Below are 25,767 nucleotides of genomic sequence, written 5' to 3'. Positions count from 1 at the left end.
ATGACATTCCTTCTATAGCTATTTTTAGTTCTATTCTTCTTCTTTGCTAAACCATTAGCTTCTCAAGAGCAGAGACAATGCCCAATTCATTTTTTTTATCTCTGTAGTATAGTGTAAGGACAGCATATAGCTTAATAGATGTTGAATGAAGTAATGAATGGGCAAATATTGGAACTCCTGGAAAAATGTTTTAGTATGCTAGAATTCAGCTTAGCTGATTAACATATCTACATATTAAGTAAGTCTCACTTGCTCTGTACTTGTTCTGTGTGCATACTCATTAACATCTATGTAGTGCTAACACTAAAATACCAAAGTAATTGCCAAGTTTTTTCCACCCTAGGGTTTTGCACATACCATTTTCTCTTTCTGAAACATTCTTCTTGTCATGCTCTGCCAGGCTCAGTCATACCCACCTTTGAGGTCTCACTTGTTATGTAACACCCCTGAGAAAATTTTCCTCCACCCATAGACTAGGTCAAGTCCCCCATTTTAACTTCCCAACGTACCTATACATCTCTCTCATAGCATCTATCACAACCATAAGTGATTTTTCTGTTTGTTCTTTATTTTCTGTCACCTCCATGTATTTATAGCTCCATGAAGGCAGAATCCATTTAGCTCTTTTCCCCACCATACTCCTAGTACCTGCTACATAACACATTCTCAATAAATATTACTTGACAGACTGCCTAACTTACTGAATGAAAGAGTGTTTCTGAATTATTTCAAAAGCTCGGTTATGAATCCCAAGATGTAGGTTAACATAACCCTTCTGCTACTAAGTACCTGGGGAGAATTTGACCAGTCATTTCATGTTTCCAACTGCAGCTCCCCCATCTACGCATTGAAGGGGTTTTGAGCATCTGCTTTCTTCCTTCCCAGTGCCAGGACATTTTAATATATCCCATCAAATCGATAAAAGTTGAATGTGACCTGTTACTAGAACTTAGACTTCTGTTGGTCACACAAGTATGTGTGGTAATGGTAGATTCACAAGTATGTGTGACCAACAGAAGTCTAAGTTCTAGTAACAGGTCACAACTCACTGCAGGACATTTACTTAATACAGGGTTCCATATAATCGTCAAACGCAAAGTTTTATAAGAATGTATAAGGTGTTTCTTAAAAGGGTCAGAAAGAAAGTAGCATCACAGAAAGAAGCCCACCAGGATGAACAAACCTCCAATGACCATCAAGATTTTTAAAATGTCAATAAGAATGTAGATAGAAAGTAAAAATTTAGAGGCACCCGGATGACTAGGTTGGTTGGGTGTCTGCCCTCGGCCTAGGTCATGATCCCAGGGGAGCTCCAGTCCTGATCCTGGAGTCCTGGGATAAAGCCTCTCATCCTCAGGTTCCCTGCTCGGCAGGAAGTCTGCTTCTCCCTCTCCCTATGCCCCTCCCCCCATCCCCTGCTCACTCTCTCTACTCTTTCTCTCTTTCAAGTAAATAAGTAAAATCTTTAAAAAAAGACAAGAAAGTAAAAAATTTAGATTTATATTTAATGGAATTCTGAGAACAATTACAATCTTAAATTGACTTGAGGAACTCAGCTATTTGTCAGTGGGAATAAAGTCAGAAAACTTCAGAGCCTCAGAGCCAGGAGGAACTTTAGGAAACTATCAAGACTAATGAATTCCTTTATCTTCCAGATGGGGAAGCTGAAGCCCAAAGAGCTGAGGTGACTTGCTTTGGGTTATAAAAAGAGGCTTTGGTAGATTTAGATATTCAATCCACATAATTCTGATTTTTCTATTATCCCATTGCAACTGGAATTGAGAATTAATATGCCTTTAGATTAATGGTGATGCAGTAATTTCCACCCTACAGTCAAGGAGATAGATATGCTTCTCAAACCTCTTTTTTAATCTTTGAGAAGCAGTCCTATAGACGGATGAGATCTGTTAGAAAGAAGGCTTTCATCTGTGACATTTATTCTCATGCACACTTTTGTTGGCTTTATGCCCAAGAACCTCATTTGGATTCATAAACCTGTTCATAAATGTGTATAATTCTACCTTTATCTTGACTTTATAAAATAAAAACATCCTCCCAAAGCTGTTGCGTTAAATGCTATGGCTCTTGAAAACTGTCAAATGCTCTGGAAAATTATGACAATATCTTCATTGGCAGCCCAGATATTTAAAAAAAAAAAACCTGGAGAGAAATAAAACTTGTGTTCCCAGGCAAAATATCTTATTTGGTTTGCTTTTATATTTTACAATACAGAGAATTGTCTAAAAAGGAAATAAAACGCCATACATAAATTCTCAGAATAAATAAATATTGGTATTTTATCATGTTTGCTTCAGATCATCTTTCTAAGTTAAAAATGACAAATTTGAAGTTTCTCTTAGGCTTTTCCTAAATCTACTTTCTTTCTTCCTTTCCAGCTACCAGGCCCATGAATAGTTCTTTGTGTTTCTTTCCCATCCATATCTTTATCCTTTTACTACACAGTATGTCATCTGATAAGTATATATTTCATAGGAATAGCATCCTACAGCCTGATTATTCCGCACCTGTTTTCTGTTGCATAGAATCTATAAGCTATAAATAGAAAAGTAATTTAGCTAACTACCCTGAGTAATTTAATTTTGGTAAAGATAAAAATATCTAAAGATGGTTTCCAAAATGATCCATTGTGATGAATTTGATATTGAGGTCACACTTGAAGAGTCCATATTTTGTATTTCCTTAGCACAAGGGGGAAAGGTACAAGATGACCCTTCTTAAATACTAACATGAAAGTTGTGCTACAGACTTTATCTGTTATTTTATTTAATCACAATCTCAGCTACAAATTAGGTATTAGAGGTCCATATTATTGGTGGAAAAAAAAAAACAGAGCTTCAGAGAAATTAAGTTACTTCTCAAAGTCATACAGCTATTTAGAGGCAGCCAACTATAGTGATGACAAGGATAAGATCTAGAACTGGACAGCTTACACTCGTGTCCTTACTTTACCCCATTAGTTGTAGGACCTTGGATAAGTTACTTCACTTCTGTGTGCCTGCTTCCTCTCATTTACAAAATTTACTCAGTTAACAATAGTATCTACCACAAAGGATTATTTTGAAGATTTTATTTATTTGACAGACAGAGATCACAAGTAGGCAGAGAGGCAGGCAGAGAGGAGGTGGGGGAAGCAGGTTCCCTGCTGAGGAGAGAGCCCGATGTGGGGCTCTATCTCAGGACCCTGGGACCATGACCTGAGCCCAATGAAGAGGCTTTAACCCACTGAGCCACCCAGGTGCCCCTGAAGATTTTTTTTTAAATATTTTGTTTACTTATTTATTTGAAAGAGAGAGAACATGCACGTGCAGGGGCAGAGGGAGAGGGAGAGCGAATGAGAGAATCTCAAGCGGACTCCATGCGGTGCCCTTATGTGGGGCTTGACCTCAGGACCTTGAGATCACGACCTGAGCCGAAATCAAGAGTTGGTCCGCTCAATCAACTAAGCCACCCAGGTGCCCCACAAAGGGTTATTTTGAAGATTAAATGAGTTAGATATTTACATGTGAAACCCTGGGAACCTGGGAATTTCATAAGCCCTCTATAAAAGATTCCTATAGCATTATTATTACATTATTATTATTATCAGATAGCTCACTCATGTCCTCCTTTAAAACAAAATCCAAAGTAATAACACCTAAATAAACAAACAATGAAAAACAGAACTAACTGAAAATGAGGGACGAAGATAAAAATAGCGATTGAGCCAAACAGCCCGTCTCTAAGCTTCTTGAGAGGGAGACAAGAAGGGAGATGTGGCAGGCAGACCCCACGCCTTTTCATTTCTAAATGCCGAGAGTCCACTAATGCTACAGCAAAAGCATCCCTCAAAACCCTTAGAAATGCAAGGATTTGTATCTAAGGCATATAGAGCAAAGTAATAAAACATGTCCTCGAATGCGATTTAACAAAAGTGAAGCGGTTTCTTCATTTGGTTTGCTGTTGGTAAAATCTGAGGGTTTCATTCAATAAAAGCTGCTGAATTTGGACAAAACACAGGGTTGTAGGTCCGGCTGCCGCAGCTTTTAGGTGCTTGGCGGCATTTATGGGGAAGCTTGGAGAAACTGGGGCATTTTCAGCTACTGTATGGCACAGAGCAACCTTCACAGAGGAAGTGTTTCTGACAGCCGCGGAATAAAAATGCAGTTCTGAGGTCTTGTATGAGAATGGAGAAAAAAGAATTTTAAAAAACCCTGCTAGTGATATCACCCCGTTAAGAATTAAATCTCAGTAGCCCTGGTCTGTGGGTAAGACTGACAAGGGAGTATATACAAGAAGCGTGGGGAGGTAGAAAAGATGTGCAGGTCATTAGAAATCCAGGGGAGGAACACAGACAGAAAGAAAGCTGGAAAACGAGATTGGAAGTTCAGCTCTTTCATCTCCCCTCCTGTGGAGATCCAGGCACTAGAAATAGTTGATGCTGATCTAGCCAAAGGGCCGGGACTCCCCCCAGCATGGGGACCTCTGAGGCTGTGAAAAGTATCCTCACCTGAAACTTAAAAAAAAAAAAAAAAAAAAAAAAAAAAAAAAAAAAATTGGCATGAGGAGCACCTTGAATGCACCCACCTTTGAGAGCTCTGGGAATTAAGAAAAACCTTTTCTCAAGGAAAAGCCTCTTAACTTCAGTCATATCTGTGTGCCCTGTCTGGGCAGTGCAACACCTCAGAGAGGAAATCTGGATTTTCGGAGCCAGGAGAGCAGGGGCTGTTTTCTCACCATGGTATGGATAGTGACTTGCACAGTGTTGATGCTTACTAAACATGTATTGAATGAATCCATAAATTAGCAACTGAATCCCAGAAAAACAGATTGCCAGTAGCACTCTCAGTAGACAAACACAGGAATAATAAGCGAGAGCTAGTAACTTAAATATCCGTCATGTTTATAGAGGTTTAAAGTGTGTATATGGAACTTTGCATTTCCCAAAATCATCCATGCAAGTAGAAACTTAAAAGGGAAAAGGTGCAAAGATAGATATAATTTTCATAAATAAGAACTGGATACATAGATTAAATACAGCTCATGCAGTAAAATATTAGATGATTGTTTAAATACGAAAATACACATGCTATATTGTCAATCCAAAAAGTAGTTTGCCGAAATAGACCAAGAATGACTTCAAATTTGAGAACGGCAAAATATTTTCTGCATATTTTTCTTATAAACGATTCCAGAAATATTAAACAGCATTTATTTCTGGATAGCGAGATTAGCAATTACCCTCATTTCCGCTGTTTCTAAAAACTGTTCTTTACCTAATAAAGCTCCTTTCCCTGGTACCACATTTATAATCAGAAGAGTAATAAAGTGATTTAAAGATAAAAATAAATCACTCTCTTGCTGTGGCCAAATAGTATATATCTTGTTCTAATCCTACCTAGGGATTCTTTAGGAAGTTAATTACACTTTCTTACACCCAGTTCCCTTACTTGGAAAATAGAAATGCTAATATTGATATGTGGCCTTTCAAGTTTACAAGACAGATGTGTGGATGAAATGGGATAATGCATAAGAAAGCATTTTGTAAATTACAAAATACCTCATATATATAACATTGCAGATGGGGATCCGCATTGAGATGAGGAGGAAAAGGAGTGTGAGGAGAAAGGGAAGAGGTGCCTGGGTAGTTTAGTCCGTTAATCTTCCGACTCTTGATTTCAGCTCAGAGTCTTGAGACTGAGCCCTACATCAGACTCTGCACTGAGCACGGAGCCTGCTTGAGATCTCTCTCTACCTCTGGCCCTCTCCCTGCTTATGCACATTCTCTCTCTCTCTCAAAAAAGAAGGAAGATGGAAGATGAAATGTAGGAGCAAATGAGGGTAGCCAGTGGTAATTTCTGGAGACATCATTAGAACGATTCTCTTACTCTCTTACAGGAACTGTAAACTTTTGCATTATAGAATTGGGGAAATTATAAAGTATTAGATCTAAGACACTTTCATTTTTTTCCAAAGTTATGCAAGAATGGCATGTGAGGCTCCTTCAGATATCTGGGTCTCTGGCTGCTTTTTCTTTGTGCAGAGGATTGTAGGGAAAGAAAATACAATCCCTCCCTCCCATCGCCTTCCACACACACTCTGAGCTTATGTGAGTTGTGGATACGGGGTTGTGGTTCAACCGATAAATATTCTTCAATTAACTTCTTACATTAAGTTCTGGCTAGAAAAGAAAGTAAAAATAAAAACAACGCACAGCTTACCATAACAACTCCATTCCAAACCCATAACATCCTCTGTATCCAGTCAGTTTCTCTCATTGAGACTTGGTAGTTAAATTAGGAATGTCACCTAAATCATCCCATGAGTCCTCTTGAGCAGTAAAGTTCTAGGAATCGAAGATTCCAGAGCTGTATGATTATGGTCTTCCCTTTCAACACATCTGTCAAATCGGGAAGTGGAGTGGAATGATCACTTTTCCAGCAACACAGACATTCCGTTGGCTGCTACCTTGATACGTCTTGCTCGCGGCTTGCTGGTTTAGCTGACATCTTATAACATGATGCCGGTACTCTGTTTTACCTCGGGAAAGTTATTTAACCTTCATGAGTTTCAGTTTCTCCCCTTGCAATCTGGGCTGAAAAGGAGCACCTGCTCTGGGTCATTGTGGAGGTACAGGAATACTCTGCCTAGAATGGTTAGGACAATGACCAGCACAACCTACAGGTACAATCCAAATTAAATGGGATCCTTGACCTGACAACTTTTGAATTTTGTCCCAAAGTTTTCTGTAAGTTTGGTGCACAAGCTATGAGAAGATGATCATGGAAAGATAGAGTCTGACTCTGAGACCCATTTCTTGATGCAAAATTCTGTCTATGGAACCACATCCCACACACTCTACATGTAATAATGTAATAACAAGAGTTATTTTCTCTTGTAATATGTAATATAATTTAGTAATTTTCTCTTGTAATATGTATATTACAGTATGTAATAACAAGAGCACCATGTTCTTCCATTAGAGCTCAAGTAGCTAAAAAGGTTATTATTCTCAAACCTAGCTTTGGCTTCACTGGAGCACAAAAAAGCTAAAATTCCCATAAAGCTGCAAACTAAATAAAGTAAACCCAAATTAATGTATTGTATTTTTACAAAAGGATAAATAGAGCATTTTATTAATACTTTTTTTTTTGCAGCAACAAAATGAGAGTCCACATCTTCTCATTCAACACAACAAAAGCTATGATCACATTACATCACTTTGAGACACAAAGCAAAGGATGTTTTTATTTTCTTAAGGTCAAGGATGGTTCGCATCTTTAAAACAAATGTTATGTTTTCTATTTGTAGTAGCACGGCTTCCAGTCACTAGCACAATACAATGAACAGATCAAATATCCAGAAGAGACAATTAAATACACCGATGACATTTTGCATTGAATTGGGAAATGCATTATTATCATTTAGAACATTCTAAAGAGATCTGATGTTAACTTTTTAAAAGAAAAAAAAAATCATTCCAACCACCCGGACAGCTACCACAAGCAAAATGAAGATAATATACAGACAGGAAATTGTATACATTGCACTTATTGCTTGGAACACAAATGTTGCAATTCCTGTTGAGTTGTATTAAGAAATGACAAGCAAAAATGCCTCTGCCCCATCTAAAATTCTATGACTCTATGAAAGTAGAAATTGCAGTCCCCTAACCCAACATTAGGTGTATGCTATTTTTGGTTTTTTGTGACGATTGTTTATTATGCTTTTGTGTATGGATATGTATAAGATATACAGATATATATAGATATAATTTTAATATAATTTATTGTCCTATATATTTAAGACAAGTATCTTTTAAGTGGGACTTTAAATAATAAAATCATCTACTTACAATATCTCTATTAAGTTTATCTTCTCATATTATATATAGCTCTGTGGCACAAGTTTCATATAGTATTTTGTTATTAAGGAAGAAGAATATCTAAACCATTTTTTTAATTTCTTGTTGTTAATATTGCATTTTAAGGGCTGTATCTCCATAGTAAATTTCTTATTAGATTCTTTATGGTGTATGCCTCTTTTTTTTTTCTAATGCAAGTTACAACCAGTACAAAGTTGTAATAAAAAATACATTAAAGTCTATTTACTTTTTATATTTTTTGCAAAAAGTTACGTGATATGCTACATGAAAAGTCAGATTTCTGTGGAAATGTGAAGTGTTTTATACTGTTAGGTAAATGAATGGAAGAACATGAAGCATACCCCTCCCTTTACAGGTTCTCTTTCACAGATATAAGTATATGTGCACAAGCATTTCATAAAAAACACTGCAAGATATTTCTTTTCAGAACCAACAAAATATTCCACATTATGTAATAACAATAATTCTTTAGTACACCTTGCTAGTTGCTAGCCCACAATATTCTTCTCTAATTGAGATATATATCAACTCCATAATTTATATTCAATAAACATTGCCACCACCTGATCCAGCCAACGTGACATCCTCAGGTTTCTTAACAAGACTTCTGCATGATATCTTGCAATACAGTGTAACAAATGTATAAGTGCATTTTGCATGATCAAGTAGCTTTGGCTTCCTAACCTTTGTAGGATGGGATGTGCCAACTGTCGTAGTTGTGCTTTATTAAATGGTGATGAGTTTTAGCTCACATGAATCCAATGAGTAACTACTCGCTTCTACAATTTTGACCAGTCAACCTTTAAATCACAAACGCAAAAATGGATGGCCTGAATGGAAATGATGGCATTTCACAACTTCTACAGATTGCACTTGATGGTAACTTCATGAGTTTGTTTTGATTCATTTTTACAGCAAGACTTGCCTGGTTGATATGTTTACGTGTGTACACCACTTTTTTTTTTTAATTTTTGTGCAATCACAATTAATTTAATCACAAACACTAAAAATAACTCCAGCAATTAGCTTTGTTATGAATAGTCATCTCGCTCCTTATAGGTGTATGAGTCTTGTACTTCTTCTTGTACAAATTCCTCCTTCTTTTCCCAACCATTAGGCCAACCTCCATTGGCCTGTGTTGTGGCACCATAAGACTTGGTGGTACCATAATTTATATAATTTTGAGTAATGTCCCCTGTTTCTTCATCAAGCTCATCTTCATGGATAAATCCACATTTTTCTTCACTTGTTTCCTCAGGGTCTGCCCAGGGTTGCTTCTCTCCTGAGGCAAATATTGCATAAAATACAACTCCGCCGTAGTGGACCAGGGCAGCAATCAGGAAAACATACTGCCATTCTTCACGTGACTGCGGTGACAAAAAGCAGCATGGTGAGAACAGACTCCCCATGTTTGAAAAGCATAACCTCTTCTTCGAATGCTCCACCATCAGGCTTTTCATAAAAACGCTATCTTTAGGGGAAGACCCTGTTCTGACTCTATAAAGCAAAGACTGTGGTAGAAACTTTCCATAATCTTATGACGTTCATTAATTAAAGTCTTTTAAATCTCAGGTTCTTAAATAAAACTCCAAACATATCTGTGGTCTGCTAATTTTTAAAATACCCATCATCTCTCTTGGAATTTCCATTGATTTACGTGTATTTTTTCCTCCTACTTCTTTTGTTTATTTCCTTATGGTGAACAATAATTGTGAAGCTTTACAGATAAGGACCGAGAGCTAATAACAATATTCTCCCACTGATAACTGCAGAGTCTGAATTGATGTTTCCAAATAAAGCTCAGATGTCTTCTATTGAGTGCTCTAATAAGCTAAGAGAAAAAAAGGTCTTCTGTTGCTGTTTTGCTACACCAGAGATACAAGAAATATTAAAAGGTGTTGAAAAGCACACTGCTTATTTGTTAGGAAAGATTTCCTCGGAGTTCTCAGAGATTTTCTAGTGAGCCTCAATTAACTCCTTTATTAAGGGTCTGGTGGCTGGACCATAGAGAGAGCACCAAACAGAATACAGTAACTCTTCTCTACCATAAGGGAGAAACTTCTAAAACAGAACGTTTCTTTAGCTACATCTTACCTTATTCTTTGTCATTGCACCAACAATGATAGGGCAAACCATTCCTGACAACGTGCCAACACCATTTGAAATGCCCATTAAGATACTGGCATATCTCGGAGCAATATCCAAGTGGTTAACATTGAAACCTGAAATAACACACATCAGCTTAGAGTCAGGGAATCCTAAACCCCTGGGAAGTAGGTGACTGTAGGATATTCTCTACCACACTCAACACACTCAACGCTCTCCTTACAGGAAACTAGGTATATAGCAGGTGCTCAGTAAATATTTTTTTATACTTTAGCTCAAAGATATGATTGGAGTGGAATGAAGTATGGTTTCTTATTCAATACTTAATACATGATGCTCAAATCACAGAGAAATGTTCTCTTTAAAAAAGAAGAAGAAGAAGAAGAAAGGTAAGCAGGAGAAAAATAAGAAGTGACAAATCCAAATAACAATTTCTAAATGTGTTATTCTTTTTACTTTCTAGTGGGACTGTGTTAAGTAAATTTTCAACAATAGAATATTAAAGAGGAAAAGAGAATATATGGCATTATTCCAGCAAAAAGCAGCATGTTACATTTATAAATTTAAGAACATGTATCTTACCAGAAATAGCAAATCCGCTGAATCCCACTGCAAGTACCAAGAATGAGATCGCTACCCCTCTAGTATGAGAATAGCCAACAACCAGAAGCAGGGTTGCTTCCATGCCAAAACCTTCAGAAACAAACACACGTGAACACTTCAGACATTTTTGTAAATTTTTCCAATGAGCCAAAAGTGCTAGAACTTCTCAAGCTTTTCTGACCTAAGAAACCCCTTCAGGGAGTCTATCTTAAAAGTAATAACAGCGGCAGCTGGGTGGCTCAGCCCATTAAGCCTCAGAATCTAGACTTTAGCTCAGGTCATGATCTCAGGGTGGTAAAATCAAGGCCCAGGTAGCCCATGCACTCTGTGTTCAGTGGGAAGTCTGCTTGATATTCTCTCTCTCTCTCTGCCCCTACCCCACCTTCTCTCTCAAATAAATAAAATATTTAAATAATAATATAACAGTTATAATTTATGCAGAGAGATTACTGAGATTACTGAAGCTTTCCATTTTATTTTTTTTAAGATTTTTATTTATTTATTTGACAAATAGAGATCACAAGTAGGCAGAGAGTCAGACAGAGAGAGAGAGAGAGAGAGAGAGGGAGGAGGAAGCAGGCTCCCCACTGAGCAGAGAGCCCAATGAGGGACTTGATCCCAGGACCCTGAGATCATGACCTGAGCTGAAATCAGAGGCTTTAACCCACTGAGCCACCGAGATGCCCCTGAAGCTTTCCATTTTAATAAAAACACTGAGCACACCTTTTAGTTTCAATGGCGGGCAAGGATGAGATATTTATGTAGTTATTTAAGGCTAGGAGTCAGAAGGGGTTCCTGGGTGGCTTAGACATCAAGCATCTGCCTTCAGCGCAGGTCATGATCCCAGGGTCCTGGGTTCAATACCTGTGTCAGGCTCCCTGTTCAACAAGGAGCCTGCTTCTCCCTCTCCCACTCCCCCTGCTTGTGTTCCCTCTTCTGCTGTCTCTCTCTGTAAAATAAATACATAAAATCTTTAAAAAAAAAATACCTAGGAGTTGTGAAAATTTGAGGATAGGGAAGCGATTATAAATAAATAGGGAAAACATGAATTTAGCTGCATATTTGACATGCACAGTAAAATTACTCATTCCTGTAGATCAGCACTTCATGAACCAAAATCATGTCCTTCACATGACTTACGTACTTACCACCACAATTCATGATCTTTCTTACTGTAGTGGTTGAAAGAATTTGCTTGCTTCTTAGAAAATCTGCGATCTGTCCTCCAATGGGCACAATAATTGTCATTACTAAGTGTGGCACAGCAGATAGCATGCCAACCTGAAGAAAAAGAAGAAGAGAAAACATACACATGAACTTACATAATATGAGCAATGGTCTGGGTTGTTTGAATCTGTCATAAATTCTTTATAGAAAAAGAAAGAGAAAAATACTGTCTTCAAATGACCACTTACTTATTCCTAGAATAAGCAATAACTTCCACAGAATAAATGAGAAAAGCTAACTAAGTAAAATTACTTTTTATCTTTTAGGAGAGAATAATGCTTTTTCCTGTATAATGAGTCAGTAAATTTTGAGTTTATGAATAAACTATCCTGAATCTTATCAGAGAGTGATTCACATTTATGTGCCATTTCATATTCTTGAATATATTCACAAAAATTTACCATTAGTGAGTGAGAGAGTGACAGAGACAGAGTCAGAGGGACAAGAAATGTATCTGACAAGCTTTAAAGAGGCTGTATTTTTAATTTTTTTTAATTTTTAAGAAGGCTAAAAGACCTTAATTGCATTTTAAATATGTATCTCTTATGAGTTTTATATTTAGTTTTGAAGCTAAATTTAGCCCAGAAAATGCAGATCGGTTCTTCAATTTTAGGTATTTTCTATGTCAAATATTAGTATTTTGTCACATTGTAACACAGCGGTATGTCATATGAAATAGCTCAACCGAAAATCTAACCTACCAGCATCAATTCAACACACATTTCTTGGCTAATAATTTTGTGCAAGACACTCTTCTCTGGGCATCAAGAGGGCAGGAAGTATGAATAAAATGCATTTTAACTGTGCTCATAGACTAAGCAGATTTTGACTATAAACATATTAAGGAAGTTTTTTCTTTTTTTTTCCTAAGTGTAATTTGAAGTATACTTCCTACAGATTATAAGTACTGGGGAAAAGTGTATTATTTGTGTATAAAAATGTCTTCCAAGTTAGATTATTGAAAGTTTGGGACAAAGATTGGTCAGTTTCACAATGGCATATAATAGAGTACCACAAGTCCAGTTGCTGTCATGATTAACCCAGTCAGTGAATGACTCCTACATAGCTTAAATGTCTGAGTTATTTAATTCGCTCTTTTTTATCCAGATGAAAGTTTATTATATTGTTACTCTCTTGTATCAATGAAGAAAATATACTTAAAAGGGCTAAGTCATTTCTAGAACCAAATACTGAGCCATTTTTACCTGAGTCTGAAACCTTGGCTTTTAAACACTATGCCTAGCACTATAACCATCTGAGAAAGAAAAATCAAATAAAAGCAGACAATGTGCTGACTGCTTTTAATTTAGTTCAAAACCTGTCATTTAGTAAAGGCTCAACAAATTTGAACTAAGTTTAACTATAAGGTAAACCGACATTAAAGCAAACATTATCACTTTTGAGAATAGAACCTCAAAGCAGAGTTGTTCTTTATTCCTGACTACAGTAAATATATTTAAAGCAACCAATATGTAGAAAGAAGCCCTCAGACAAGAAAACATTCTGAAATACACCATGTTAAGGATTTGCGCAACATTGTATGTTGTGTGTTTGCTTTTAGAGGCAAAGAAACCGGAAGAGTGACTTGCATTTCCTAAATTCGCATAATGGGCCTGCATCTTGACTCAATGAGGCATCTGAGAGGCTCTAAAGTCCAACACCCTTTGCTATTTACTATCTACTCAAATAGACATTTTTTTTTTAAAAGATTTTATTTATTTATCAGAGAGAGGGGGGGAGAGAGCGAGCACAGGCAGACAGAATGGCAGGCAGAGGCAGAGGGAGAAGAAGGCTCCCCGCCGAGCAAGGAGCCCGATGTGGGACCCGATCCCAGGACGCTGGGATCATGACCCGAGCCGAAGGCAGCCGCTCAACCAACTGAGCCACCCAGGCGTCCCTCAAATAGACATTTTAATTCCTTCGGATAAATGAAGAATAAAGTTATGATTATTAGCTATTCACTTTTAGCAAAGCACTATGGAAAGTGCAAGGAGCTAATGATCTAGAGGATAATGAGACAGAAGTTGGGGATATCCTACTCTACTGACTTAATACTTGAAGGCACTCAAACTCTCAGTTTCTAGGACAATATGGGGACCTATTCAGTATGTGACATCAGGACCAAGTTGCAGAACTTTTTGAAAGTTATTCAATGATCTCCTCAGTCTTTGGTGATTTACCATAATCACCTGCAATCACATGTTATCGAAATCTCACAACTTTTGGGGAGTATCATTATTTATGATAATCCCACAGCACTTTGCTCATTATTTTAAGGTTTTACAAGACTAGGCTAAATGTTTTGAGTCTATGACTGATTGATTCTTCATAGAAACTTGTTAGACTTCATGCATTCTTCTCTTTGCTTCTCTGGGTCACAGTCTGGATTTCCTCTCTCCCCACCTGTTCCATATTCTGTTTAGAAATTGGCAGGCTATCACACAACAAAGAGCAGCCACTCAACGCTTCTCCTCTGCTCCTCAATGTAAAGCTCAAAAGGAATGAATGTTTCCTCTCATTTGGTTGCCTCTTGTAACCTGACCTCTCAAAGTGCTGGTCAATCCAAGCATTAGCCTTCCCTTGATAGGTCATTTTCAAAAGGCTAAAAATGTTTCTATATAAGCATTATATACTATATATATAATATAATATATTAATTATAATTTATATTAATTTTTAATTTCTATAAAATACTAAAATATAACTTAAAAATATGACTTTAAAATATAACTTTATAATATTAAAAATAATATAAATACACATCTATGCATATTTCTGCTTTTAACCGGGTCAGTCTACTTGAAATGAAGATTGAGCTATTGCACTTGTGTTTTAATCTGCAGGATACTCAATTTAACTAAGGTTGGAGAGAACTATCCTCCATTTAAATATTTTAGTTTGCTTACATTTTGCCATGATTCTGAAGGAGGGTATTAATGCCATTATTTATGAAAAAGAAAATCAAAGCTGGCAATCATTCAAAAACCAGCCCCAGGTTATGTATCAATAGTTTATTGCAGAGCTTGGATCCGGAGCCATGCCAGCCTGGATCTAAAGCCTGTTTTCTATTTCCATTACTACCTCCTTCATACTCTTTTCAAGTAAGTCAGTGACTTTTTTTTTTTTTAAGAGTATAATCAAAATCTTCAAGCCAATCTGTGTGTGTAGGACTTATCTGAATTTTAGTTAAAAATATAACAAGTGAATCAGATCAACTCATCTGGTTATTCTATTTAGCTTTTGCAAAATATCATTGCTTTTACTCAAGCACTTTCAATTAAGTGGAGCTACAGGCCCAGAATGACCACACGGTTTCATTAACATCAGTTGGCTCCTTCACTTCTCCCCCATGAGACCTGACTTTATTAATAGCCTCTCAGTGTCATATTTGTCCTAGATTATGAAAATGGACTCACACCTCCAGCCGCCTCTGTTGAGAAGTGTAACACCTCTCAGAGCTTCCAAAGGCTACCCTGCAATGTTTGATCAGCTCTAGAGAGAAGAGCCCTATCTAAAGCAGCCATTCTTCTCAGGAATGGAGGAAACAGTTTCCTTAGAAACAGGGATTACAAAAGAGCTCTTAGAATAGCTTCTCCCTAAACTCAGGTTTTCTTCAATTCCAGGCCTCAGATAGTCTTTCAAGTAGAGACATAATATGAATAGCGAGCCCAGCTGGATGTATGTAATGACATGAAGAGAAATGGCCAGTCCATGAGCAGCACACACAAGTGTATTCAGTACTCCGCAAAGGGCTTGGCAGGGATGATATTTAACAAATACTTGCTAAGTGCTTAAATGAAGATAGGGTCCACCTGAATTTGAATAGCATAGTAAAGGGAACTGAAACATAAATTAAAGAATTGGGGCTTAAGCTTGATTCAGGCATATATTACCAGCGTGGCCTTAGGCAACACAATACCTTCCCTAGTTTGTTTCCCCATCAACAGAAATGATGAAAGTTATCTAGCTGGTCAACCAAATAAGGTTGTTCATGAATATGAAAGGATCTTGTGAATTTCAAACACTTCTATAAATATAAAGTCGTTATTTTTATGTTCATTTTGTCCTTCTAGAAAATCCCAGAATGATTATATTTTCACAGCTATGAACAAATGTCTCTAAGATTTAGCATACTGTGCTGTAACTGGTAACTAGTTACTTTCGTGTATACCACCAAGCTGTGAACTCCTGAGCATGGGAACAATGATTTTATTTCGGAACCTAACGCAAATCTTCACACACATCCCATTCAACAAATGCCTGTTAAGTGAATAAGTTGAATAAATGACACATAAGAATGTTTTCAGATTTTTTTTTTTTTGCTTTCTCAAATCTTTTAGCAAGACAGCTTTTCTTAAGTTTATAGGAAATTTAAAAAAATTTTTTTACTTGAGTATAGTTAACACACAATGTTATATTAGTTTCAGGTGCAGGACAAAGTAATTTGACAAGTTTATATGTTATACTATGCTTACCACAAGTGTAGCTACCGTCCATCAGCATACAACATTCTTACAATTTCATTAGCTATATTCCCTATGTTGTGCTGTTTGGTCCCATGACTTACTCATTCTATAACTGGGACCCTGCATCTCATGTTCCCTTCACCCGTTTTGCCCATCCCTCATTTCCTATCCTTCTGGTAACCATCTGTTTGTTCTCTGTATTTACAGGTCTTATTCTGCTTTTCATTTGTTTATTCATTTGGGTTTGGTTTTGTTTTAGATTCCACCTATGAGTGAAATCGTATGGTATTTTTCTCAAAACCTGATCTCCAGTATAATACCATCTAGGTCCATTATGTCGTTACAAATGGCACAGTCTCATCCTTTTTATGGCTGTGTGATATTCCAGAATGTCTGTGTGTGTGTGTGTGTGTGTGTGTGTGTGTGTGTGTGTGTGTGTCTCTGTGTGTGTCCATGTGTATTATTACATCCTCCTTATCCATCCATCAATCAGTACTACATCAAAATAAAAAGCTTTCACACAGACAAGATAACCAGAATTTTGAAAACATTGAAGAAGAGATTAGTAATTATTTAAACACAATTCCATTTCAATAAAATATTTTTTGTTCACTGTTACATTGTCTCTGACCTGAGACTTAAAGGAAGTTATTGTTTCTTTAGAGGGGAAAGGCTACAGGGCTGTCCACCTTAACTGGGCTATAAGTTCCATGAGGACAGAGACTGGGTTGATTTTGCCTGTGTTTCTATCAAAAAGAGCGATTTCTAGCAGACAGCTGAGTACAGCAGACACTCCAACACCTCACTGAGTCTTTATTTCCCAGAAGTTATTAAGTGGATAAACAAATAAATGAGTAACTCCTAAAATTTAGAAGATAAAATATTGACAAAGGAATAATATATTGAATAATATTCAATTGAGCACAAAAATAATGTACTGGTTAAACAAGGACAATTTTCACATACCTTGCTGATTTCAAATCCAAAGACTTCCTCAAAGTATGCTGGCTGACTGATAAGCAGTAAGTAAAATGTCCAGCTTCTGCAGAAGTTGGCAACAATTATTGCATAGACAGGCATAGATGTAAAAAATTTCCTCCATGGGGTCTTGAATTTCTGAAATCCCAAAAAAGAGAGCCATTCTGACCATTTAAAATATTTTCTTATTTACTTAAGACTTAAGACTTAAATGGCAATAAGAGGTGCTTTGCATTTCCAGGATGTATATGTTGAGGCATGAGTAGGAGGTAATGAAGTTAATTGCAGCAGTTTAGTTAACCTTAGCTGCATGAATAATTGTTGGAAGAAAAAAAAATATTAGCCTATTCTTCTGATTAAATTGATCCCATTTGAGGAATGTATAAGATCCTACGTTTATAGAAAACAATTCCTAAAGCACAGATCCTAGTTTCCAAGATTTTTTTTCTTTTCTGGCAGTGATAAATCACACCTCAGTTAAAGATCCTTGCCCTATCAGTGACCTTGTTGGTATCCAAAATATTTTATCTAAAACACTGAGAATTCAATATAGTTAGGATGAGAAAAATTAAAAAAAAAATTAAAAGTGCAATATTCTAGACCCTATGTAAAGTTAATAATACCATTATCTATAAATTCTCTTTAATATGTATTTTCTAAAAGATTTTATTTATTTATTTGACAGAGATCACAAGTAGGCAGAGAGGCAGGCAGAGAGAGAGGAGGAAGCAGGCTCCCTGCTGAGCAGAGACCCTCCTCCCAATGCAGGCTCTATCCCAGGACCCTGAGATCATGACCTAAGCCAAAGGCAGAGGCTTTAACCCACTGAGCCACCCAGGCACCCCTATAAATTCTCTTGATAGACAATGAATGTCAATATAAATTCTATAATACTGAAGGGCATGGTTCTATAAAACTCACATGTTAGACAGCTGGGTTGAAGTATGTAGCTACCCAGCACAGACCATGGACACATCATACCTAGTTATTTATGACATTCAAAACATTCAAAATTACCCACCTACATGGGATTGGTTTCGCTTATGATACCCATTTAGAAATTATATCAATATATGCCCAAATATGAAGCAATTATCTTCTCCTAAGACTCACATTTTTAGTCTTGGATCTAACATTTTTAGACCCAAAAGTGTCTCTCATATTCTCACTTCCTCAGTGACTTTATTTTGAATGTCAAAATACTGTTCGGTGAAGTCAGAGTAGCCTGAAATAACTCCACTTAATGCTAGCTTGGGATCATTAACCTGGCCAAATTAGTAAAAGGGGAGACAAACATTTTTTACACAGATTTGGTAATTATTCCTGGATGGAGAGCCTCATAACTGCTAGTATTGGCTGTGACTCTAACTACTCTAATTAAGCATTTCAAGGTCACTTTAACAGTAATATAGTAAGAAGCTATATCGTCGCGATCACAAATACACATGACAAAAAAGAAAAATCAAACCAAACCAAAAGCATCTCCTAATAACATATAATGAATACTGTGGTTTTGAATGAAAATATCCAGTGACAATATCATACCTGGGTTGAAAATGTGAATTTTTAAAACCCTATATACTTTGGGAAGATAATGCCAGATAAATATATTTATTTCACAGAAAATGAAAATTGTTCAATACAGGGATGTCAGCATTGTGGTGTTATGTTAGTGTAAGAAGTAACTTCAGAATATTATTAAAAGTAAATAACTTTTTCCTGCTGGGGAAGTGTTTCTATTATTCGTATCTGGATCATCTCTACTAAGAAATTTATTCTTCAGGTTGTAAAACACTTCATCAAATATGAGATAGAAGCATCTAATTTTATATCTTATAAAATTGTTTGGGGTCATAGGAGGGCTTATAGTATCCTGATAACAGTCTACTTACTGACCCGGCTGCTTGCTTCACATGTGTGTATGGCTTACAAAAATGAAGCAAGTTGTTCACTTATGATTGATGTGTTTTTCTGTATACAGGTTAAATTTAATTTTTTTTAAGAAAAAATATTTAAAAGGTATTACAGTCAGCTGCAATGTGCACTTCTTAATTAGATACAGACTCCAAAGAAATAGCCACAAAGGACATATAATAATAGACTAGATATTCGAATTTGGACTGGGTATTAGAAATCGGAATATGATCTAGGTATTAGGTAATGTTAGGGAATTATTCTTCATTGTTTAGATATAATAATAGTACTTAATTGTGAAGAAGTATTTTTAGTTTTCTAGAGATGCATGTGAAGTATTTGTGCTAAAATTTCAAAGGAAATGAGTTCTCATTTCCTTTGAAATTATTCAGCAATAAGAAAAGTGAAATAAGGGCGCCTTGGTGGCTCAGTGGGTTAAAGCCTCTGCCTTCGGCTCAGGTCATGATCTCAGGGTCCTGGGATCGAGCCCCACATTGGGCTCTCTGCTTGGCAGGGAGCCTGCTTCCCCCTCTCTCTCTGCTTGCCTCTCTGCCTACTTGTGATCTGTGTCTGTCAAAGAAATAAATACAATCTTAAAAAAAAAAGAAAAGAAAAGAAAAGTGAAATAAATAAGGCAAAGTGTTGACAACACTGGCATGTCTGCAGTGCTATTACTATTCTCTCTGTTTTGCTGTATATGGAAATTTTCACAACAAAAATTTCAAAATAACCGTAAGTACAATGACCAAAATATAATTAATTTTTAATTTTGATTTGAAGCTATAGGAAAGTATCAAACTTCAGTAAGAAGTGGAATATTATGTTTGGAAAAAATACTATGTTTGGAAAATATTATATAAATGGACCATTTGTCCATTTACAGATGGAAACAGGCAGGAGGAAGTTCTATGCCAGTCCAGAGTGCAAGAATTTGTTTTTAAGTACTGAAGTTTCACTTCTGAATGATATCCAGTATGGGATTTTTCTTATTCATTAAAGGCCTCAACAATAGTGGGTGATAGATAGACCTTTTTTACCTAGGCTGGAATGTCAAAGACAGACCTCCTCTAATAATGAAGTAGAGAATTACAGCTGGACTGAAACTTAATTAGAAAGAGGGGAGGAGCCTTCAAAAGAAAGAGAAGCATAATTTATAGGAGACACTGGTTCTCTACCTTCAGCTCTCAGCATAAGGAAATTGAGTTACTGTTTGGGTGCTGAATTTCTGAGGCTGTCTAAATACATTAGTTTTGCTTCCCAATTTTTAATAGTAACAAATGGGTATTAATTAATATTTATGATATATTAATGTCACACAGACTAAAAGATTTGCATTATTGATACAGAGCTGCATTTTCTCTCTCCACAGAGCCCATGCAAGAAATCAAATTAGAATCAGAAAAGGGGTCCATGTTATATTTTCTATGATACTTTATCTTCATAAAAATAATCCTGAAAATAAGACTTTATCAATAACAATATTATATTACATTAAAAATATTTTTATGTCAGCTATTACTGACTTACTAATGATTTTGGATTTCTTTAACCACTTATAGTATAAATTCACATGTGTAAAACCTAGATTTAGACAATTCAATACACAAAAAATAGCCCTTTTCATGATTGTGTTGGGTGATCTGGCATTTCCTACGATCTGAAATTAACAAATATTTGTTGAATTTGTTTAAATTATGAGCTATTTGAACATTTGTAAAAACTTATTTAGGTTTACAGTCATTGCCATAGTCCAGGGAAAATTTGAAAATCATTAAGAAAGATAAAGAAAAAAAAAAGAATTATAGATGGGGGAAGTAACAATTATTCCTAAGTCAGAAAGTATGGATGGAAGAAAGAAAACAATCATGATTGACACCAAATTGGTTTTGTTGAATAGGGACTCAGAAAGTGGTTTGTTTGGTCAAAGGGAGGTGAGATGAAGAATAAAAACAGGAATGTACACCATAATAAAGTCCTTACTTCCATTGCACCTAAAAGATTTGCACTCTCTCCAATGCTTTCTTCAATGTACCTACGTTCTTCATCTGTAATAGTAGGATGCTTTGCAGGACTCTCATAAGACACCAAAAGCCAAAACATGTACCAGACCATTCCAAAGCTTCCTGCAAGGAAGGGGTCAGAAGAAGAAAATCAAAAGTCTATCATAAATACCCCATTTAACTATCATTTGCTGGAATAAAACTGTAGGAATCTCATGATAAACCCATTCTCTAGGATGGGAATTGGAGTTTATGCTTCTCCAATTCAGTTCTTCTCATGTTGATGCCACTAAACTCCAAGCTTCCTGAAGGCTGGTCCTGTAGTTTTATCTCTTTGTCTCCAATAAGGCTGAGACACAGCATTGGATAATTATTGAATAGTGTGGCTTGGGATATGTTCAGACATCCAATGAACATTTACTGCCTTTACTATTCCAGGCACTCTGTTAAGTGAGAGAAACATGGTGAACAAGACAGAATTCCTGTCTTCAAAGAATTTTATAAGGGAGGATTGTTTTTTTATTTGCCTTCCTTGGCTATATTAGAGTGGTCTGTATTTCCACAAAAACAGAAGTACTCATTTCCCTTTCTTGTTAGCACTTCCATATCTAGTAAAGAGATTATTAAATAAAATCTAGATTATTTTAGCTTGGGTGGCTACCATTCATAAAAAAGGCAGGGGGGTGTGGGACTTCTGTAATTAATGTAGTATCATTTAACACTTTATGTGACGATGTACCATTATTATTTTTAGTACATAATATTACCTATTGGTCTCTCTGGGCAAATGAAAGCTATAAACTCTAACACAAAAGACTGTTTACATTTTATTTTTGCATCCTTTTCTTTATTTAACACTCCATTAAAACATGCCCTTACTGTCAAATGTAAATCTAAAGTATTAATAAAAGAAAGTATTTCAAGTGATTCATTCCGGTTTCCCAGAGGCTAGTCATGTCATTTTTGGTTTCTACTGTTCTTTATCCCTTGGGTAACAGTCTAAATGCTCCTGATCTCTATAATACTTTTTTCTTGCTTGTTCAATCTCTAAGAATTATTTCTTAATACCACAGATTTTCACGGGCCATGCTCCTTTTCGTTACCAAACATGACAGCAAACACAAATGGGAGTTAGATGGTGTGTGAAAATTTGGTATAGTATAGTGGTTATGGAATATGGCTCTCCCAGATTCAAATCCTGGCTGTGTCTCTTACTAGTAACATGCTCCAATCAATGACTGACTCTCTGTGGACCTCCACTCTAAAACGAGACAATTTCTTTTCTATGAGATTGTGGCAAAGTACAGTTAAAGGAGATAATGCATGAAGCAACTAGCATGGTGAATGGCACAAAATAAGCACTCAATAAATGAAAGCTCTTGTAATCCAGTAGCAATTATCATCACCACCAACTGAATGCATCTGAAGTGCCAGACATTCAGCTAATTGCTATATATGCATTATCTTCCTTTAACATAAGGCACTATACAGGTCTTATCTTATTAATTTTTGAAATATTAATATTGTACACGAGGCTCAAAGACCTAATTTTTGTTATACACAGTAACTAAGCGAGTACTATGGGGCTGTGATATTTTCAGATTATCTAATATTTAAACGTTGTATCATTCAATGATAGCTATTAAATGAGATACAACTTGAAATAATGAGATTGATTTTCATGAGTGCTTTGTGTAAATTAATATTCTTTTAAAAAAAAAGATTTATTTATTTTGAGAAAGAGAGAGAGAGAGCGCATGTGCACGTGCCAGGCACATGAGCAGGGGAAGGGGCAGAGGGAGGGTGGGGGAAGCAGAGTCCGCCCTGAGCAGGAAGCCTGAGGCTGCTGATCTCATGACCTTGAGACAGTGACATGTACCAAAACCAAGAGTGGGATGCTTCATCGACTGAGCCACCCAGACACCCCTGAAAATTAATATACTTACTTTACAGTCACATCATATTTTCAATCACGTAATGGATTCAATTAAGGGACAAATCAGAAGATTTAATGTCCGGGCATCCCAACTTGTACTATATACTCTATACACATTTGCTTTCAACTTCTTTGAATTATGGACTCTAAAATCTAATGAAAGATATGGATTAAAATCTAAGAAAAACATCTCCCCAGGAAAAAAAATGTACAAAGGTATGCATGGCTTGTCCTTTAGGACGTTCATGAATCTAAAACCTATCTATGGCTTTTGAACCAGAATAAGAGCTCCTGCTATAAAGCATATTTAATAATATTCTGCAAACATAAGAATTCGCTCTGATGAGAACATTTTGAAATGGGGGTGGATCATGCTGAATTTGGAAGCAGCCATATACTGTTCAGTTCTACCTCATGATGTCCTTAATATTTCACATTCTCCTGCCCATGTCCAAAGATGGTATTAATCAATGACATCATGGGACGCCTGGGTGGCTCAGTTGTTTAAGCCTCTGCCTTCAGCTTAGGTCATGATTCCAGGGTCCTGGAATCGACTCCCATATCGGGCTCCTTGCTCAGTGGGGAGCCTGCCTCCCACTCTGCCCGCTTGGGCTTTCTCTCTCTCTCACTCTTTGACAAATAAATAAATAAAATCTTTAAAAAAAAAATCAGTGACATCAGTTGGAATCCAGCTCTCTTATATTTCTTTTTTCTCATGGCAAAAAAAAAAAAAAAAAGTCTCCTAAAGAGAGACTCTATAGAGAGACTCTATCCTAAAGAGAGACTCAAGTGATAAGCTTTCTGGTTCTAGTTAGAAAGTGAACAAAAAGGGACTTTAGACTTAAGACTTCTTGTCCTTTTTTATTTCTGTCTAAGGGCTTCATCTCATTTCATCCTGGAGTAACAAGGACTAAAATGTGAGGTTGCCGCAGGAGACTGTTAATAATTTGTCGCAAAAGTGAACTGTTGCCTTAGCACTGCTATCCCATGCCAGCTTCCCATCCCTGTTCAGTCTTGAGGAGGGAGAGTCAGCCGAGAAAACAGCAGCAAAGAAAGAGAAGTATGTGCTGCCTAGCTCTTTCCTCTTAACTGACTTTGAATCAAGAACTAATTTATTTTTTTCCATAATCAAGGACAATATATGAAATATTTCATAAAGTTTCCACCAACAATGTACTTGTATTTTTAAAACAATAAATAACAAGGTAGGGAGAATCATAATGATAGAACATTATCCTTAATCTTCTCAAAATATGAGGAAAGGATTCTTAATGGAAAAAAAAATGTGAGTGAATGCAGTAGTATATTCAGTGATCTACCTCACCATTTTAGTTTACACCCATGTCTTTCAACTTTACTGTGTAGTATGCAACATACCATAGACATAGAATACTGAAGACCAACCAGTATACTGCACAAGAATACCAGCTAAAGGCATTGCAATTACAGCTCCAGCATATGAACCTAAAATAAAAGGAAGAATGGGAGATAGGTAAGTGAAAGAAATAGGAATTCTTGACTTCATCTCATGTCTCTTGGTAGACTCTCACAAACACTCTTGCACACTCAGGTGCATGTACACTCATACCTCTCTATCTCCAAATACATATATATGTCTATATATATAGCCAGTGACACAGGACTACATAAGCAGATGTGACCTACTTATCCCAAGACACAAAAGATATCTAAAAATAATAACACTATAATAAAAAAAATAAATTTAAAAGACTATTACAAAAATTATTCATGAATATATTGGAAAACTTAGATAAAATGGATGAACCCAGAGGAAACAGAGGATTTAAGAAGACTAAAAAGAATTAAAGAAATTGAAATGGTGGTCAAAAACCTTTCCTCATGTACATACACACACACACCCTCCAAATGATTTTAGAGGTGAGCTTTATCCCCTTCCAGGTCTTATCCAAGTTGTTCCTGAACTTTTACCCACCATAACTATCTGCAGGCAGGACTCACCGCAAAAGGAAGTTGTTGCCAATCTACTCCTCTCTAGAGGAGGAGCCCATTTACTCCATATCCCATGACATGCTGGGTAGGTGACACCCTGTGGTGGGGAAGATGTATATCACCATTAAAGGGTCACTGAAAAACAAGCACATTCCCTTCTCTGACATTGTCTCCTCAGAATGGGCCCAAGGCATTAGGAAAAACTGCTACTCATAGATCTTTGCTTATTCCCTAAAATTCCACTTTTAAAACTTTCAGCCCACATTGGGTAAGACATGGCTTTTTTTTTTAGTGACCTGTCCAAATTCTCCGTGCCCTTCGAGTCTTCCTTCTATCTCTGTCCCTTCTGATGAAGGCAAAAGAAAAGACCCTCTATTACTCCATTCATCTGGAACTCTGAATAGTTTAAGAAATGTGGGAGGCCTTTTTGTGAGGCATTAAACACAGTGCTTCCCAAATATAAGGAATCCATACAGAGGAAGCTAAAGCTAGATCCATGAAGCTCACACTTCCCGAAAGTAGTGTCTAGAACATAAGACTTATAAAATAATTACTCATTTTATACATTTTTATCCTACCAATCTTCTCTTTCTTTTTGGAGAGAATGGAGAATGTTTTCAGTGCTTAACACTTTATCTGATTTATCTACTCCCACTATATTTCAGGAGAAGAGAAGAGCAATAG

At 36.4% G+C, this 25,767-nt stretch overlaps 1 protein-coding gene across 1 annotated transcript in view; it reads right to left on the bottom strand.

Moving 5' to 3' along the window:
* Positions 1-7,218: 7,218 nt before the first annotated feature.
* SLC17A6 (solute carrier family 17 member 6) overlaps positions 7,219-25,767 on the bottom strand; it is a 43,831-nt gene continuing 25,282 nt past the window's right edge. The window contains exons 5-12 of the mRNA XM_082684141.1: positions 25,093-25,180; positions 24,490-24,576; positions 21,157-21,299; positions 17,251-17,400; positions 11,740-11,872; positions 10,571-10,681; positions 9,977-10,104; positions 7,219-9,249 (exon numbers count right to left, since the gene is read on the bottom strand). Of these exons, the coding sequence (XP_082540267.1) occupies positions 8,914-9,249; positions 9,977-10,104; positions 10,571-10,681; positions 11,740-11,872; positions 17,251-17,400; positions 21,157-21,299; positions 24,490-24,576; positions 25,093-25,180 (1,176 nt within the window). The 3' untranslated portion in view covers positions 7,219-8,913. The remainder of the gene's footprint in view (positions 9,250-9,976; positions 10,105-10,570; positions 10,682-11,739; positions 11,873-17,250; positions 17,401-21,156; positions 21,300-24,489; positions 24,577-25,092; positions 25,181-25,767) is intronic.

This window comes from Mustela nivalis, assembly GCF_964662115.1.
Source record: "Mustela nivalis genome assembly, chromosome: 9".
Lineage (NCBI taxonomy): Eukaryota > Metazoa > Chordata > Mammalia > Carnivora > Mustelidae > Mustela > Mustela nivalis.
Note: the sequence above shows the minus strand (reverse complement) of the source record. Positions and strands in the feature narration are given on the sequence as shown.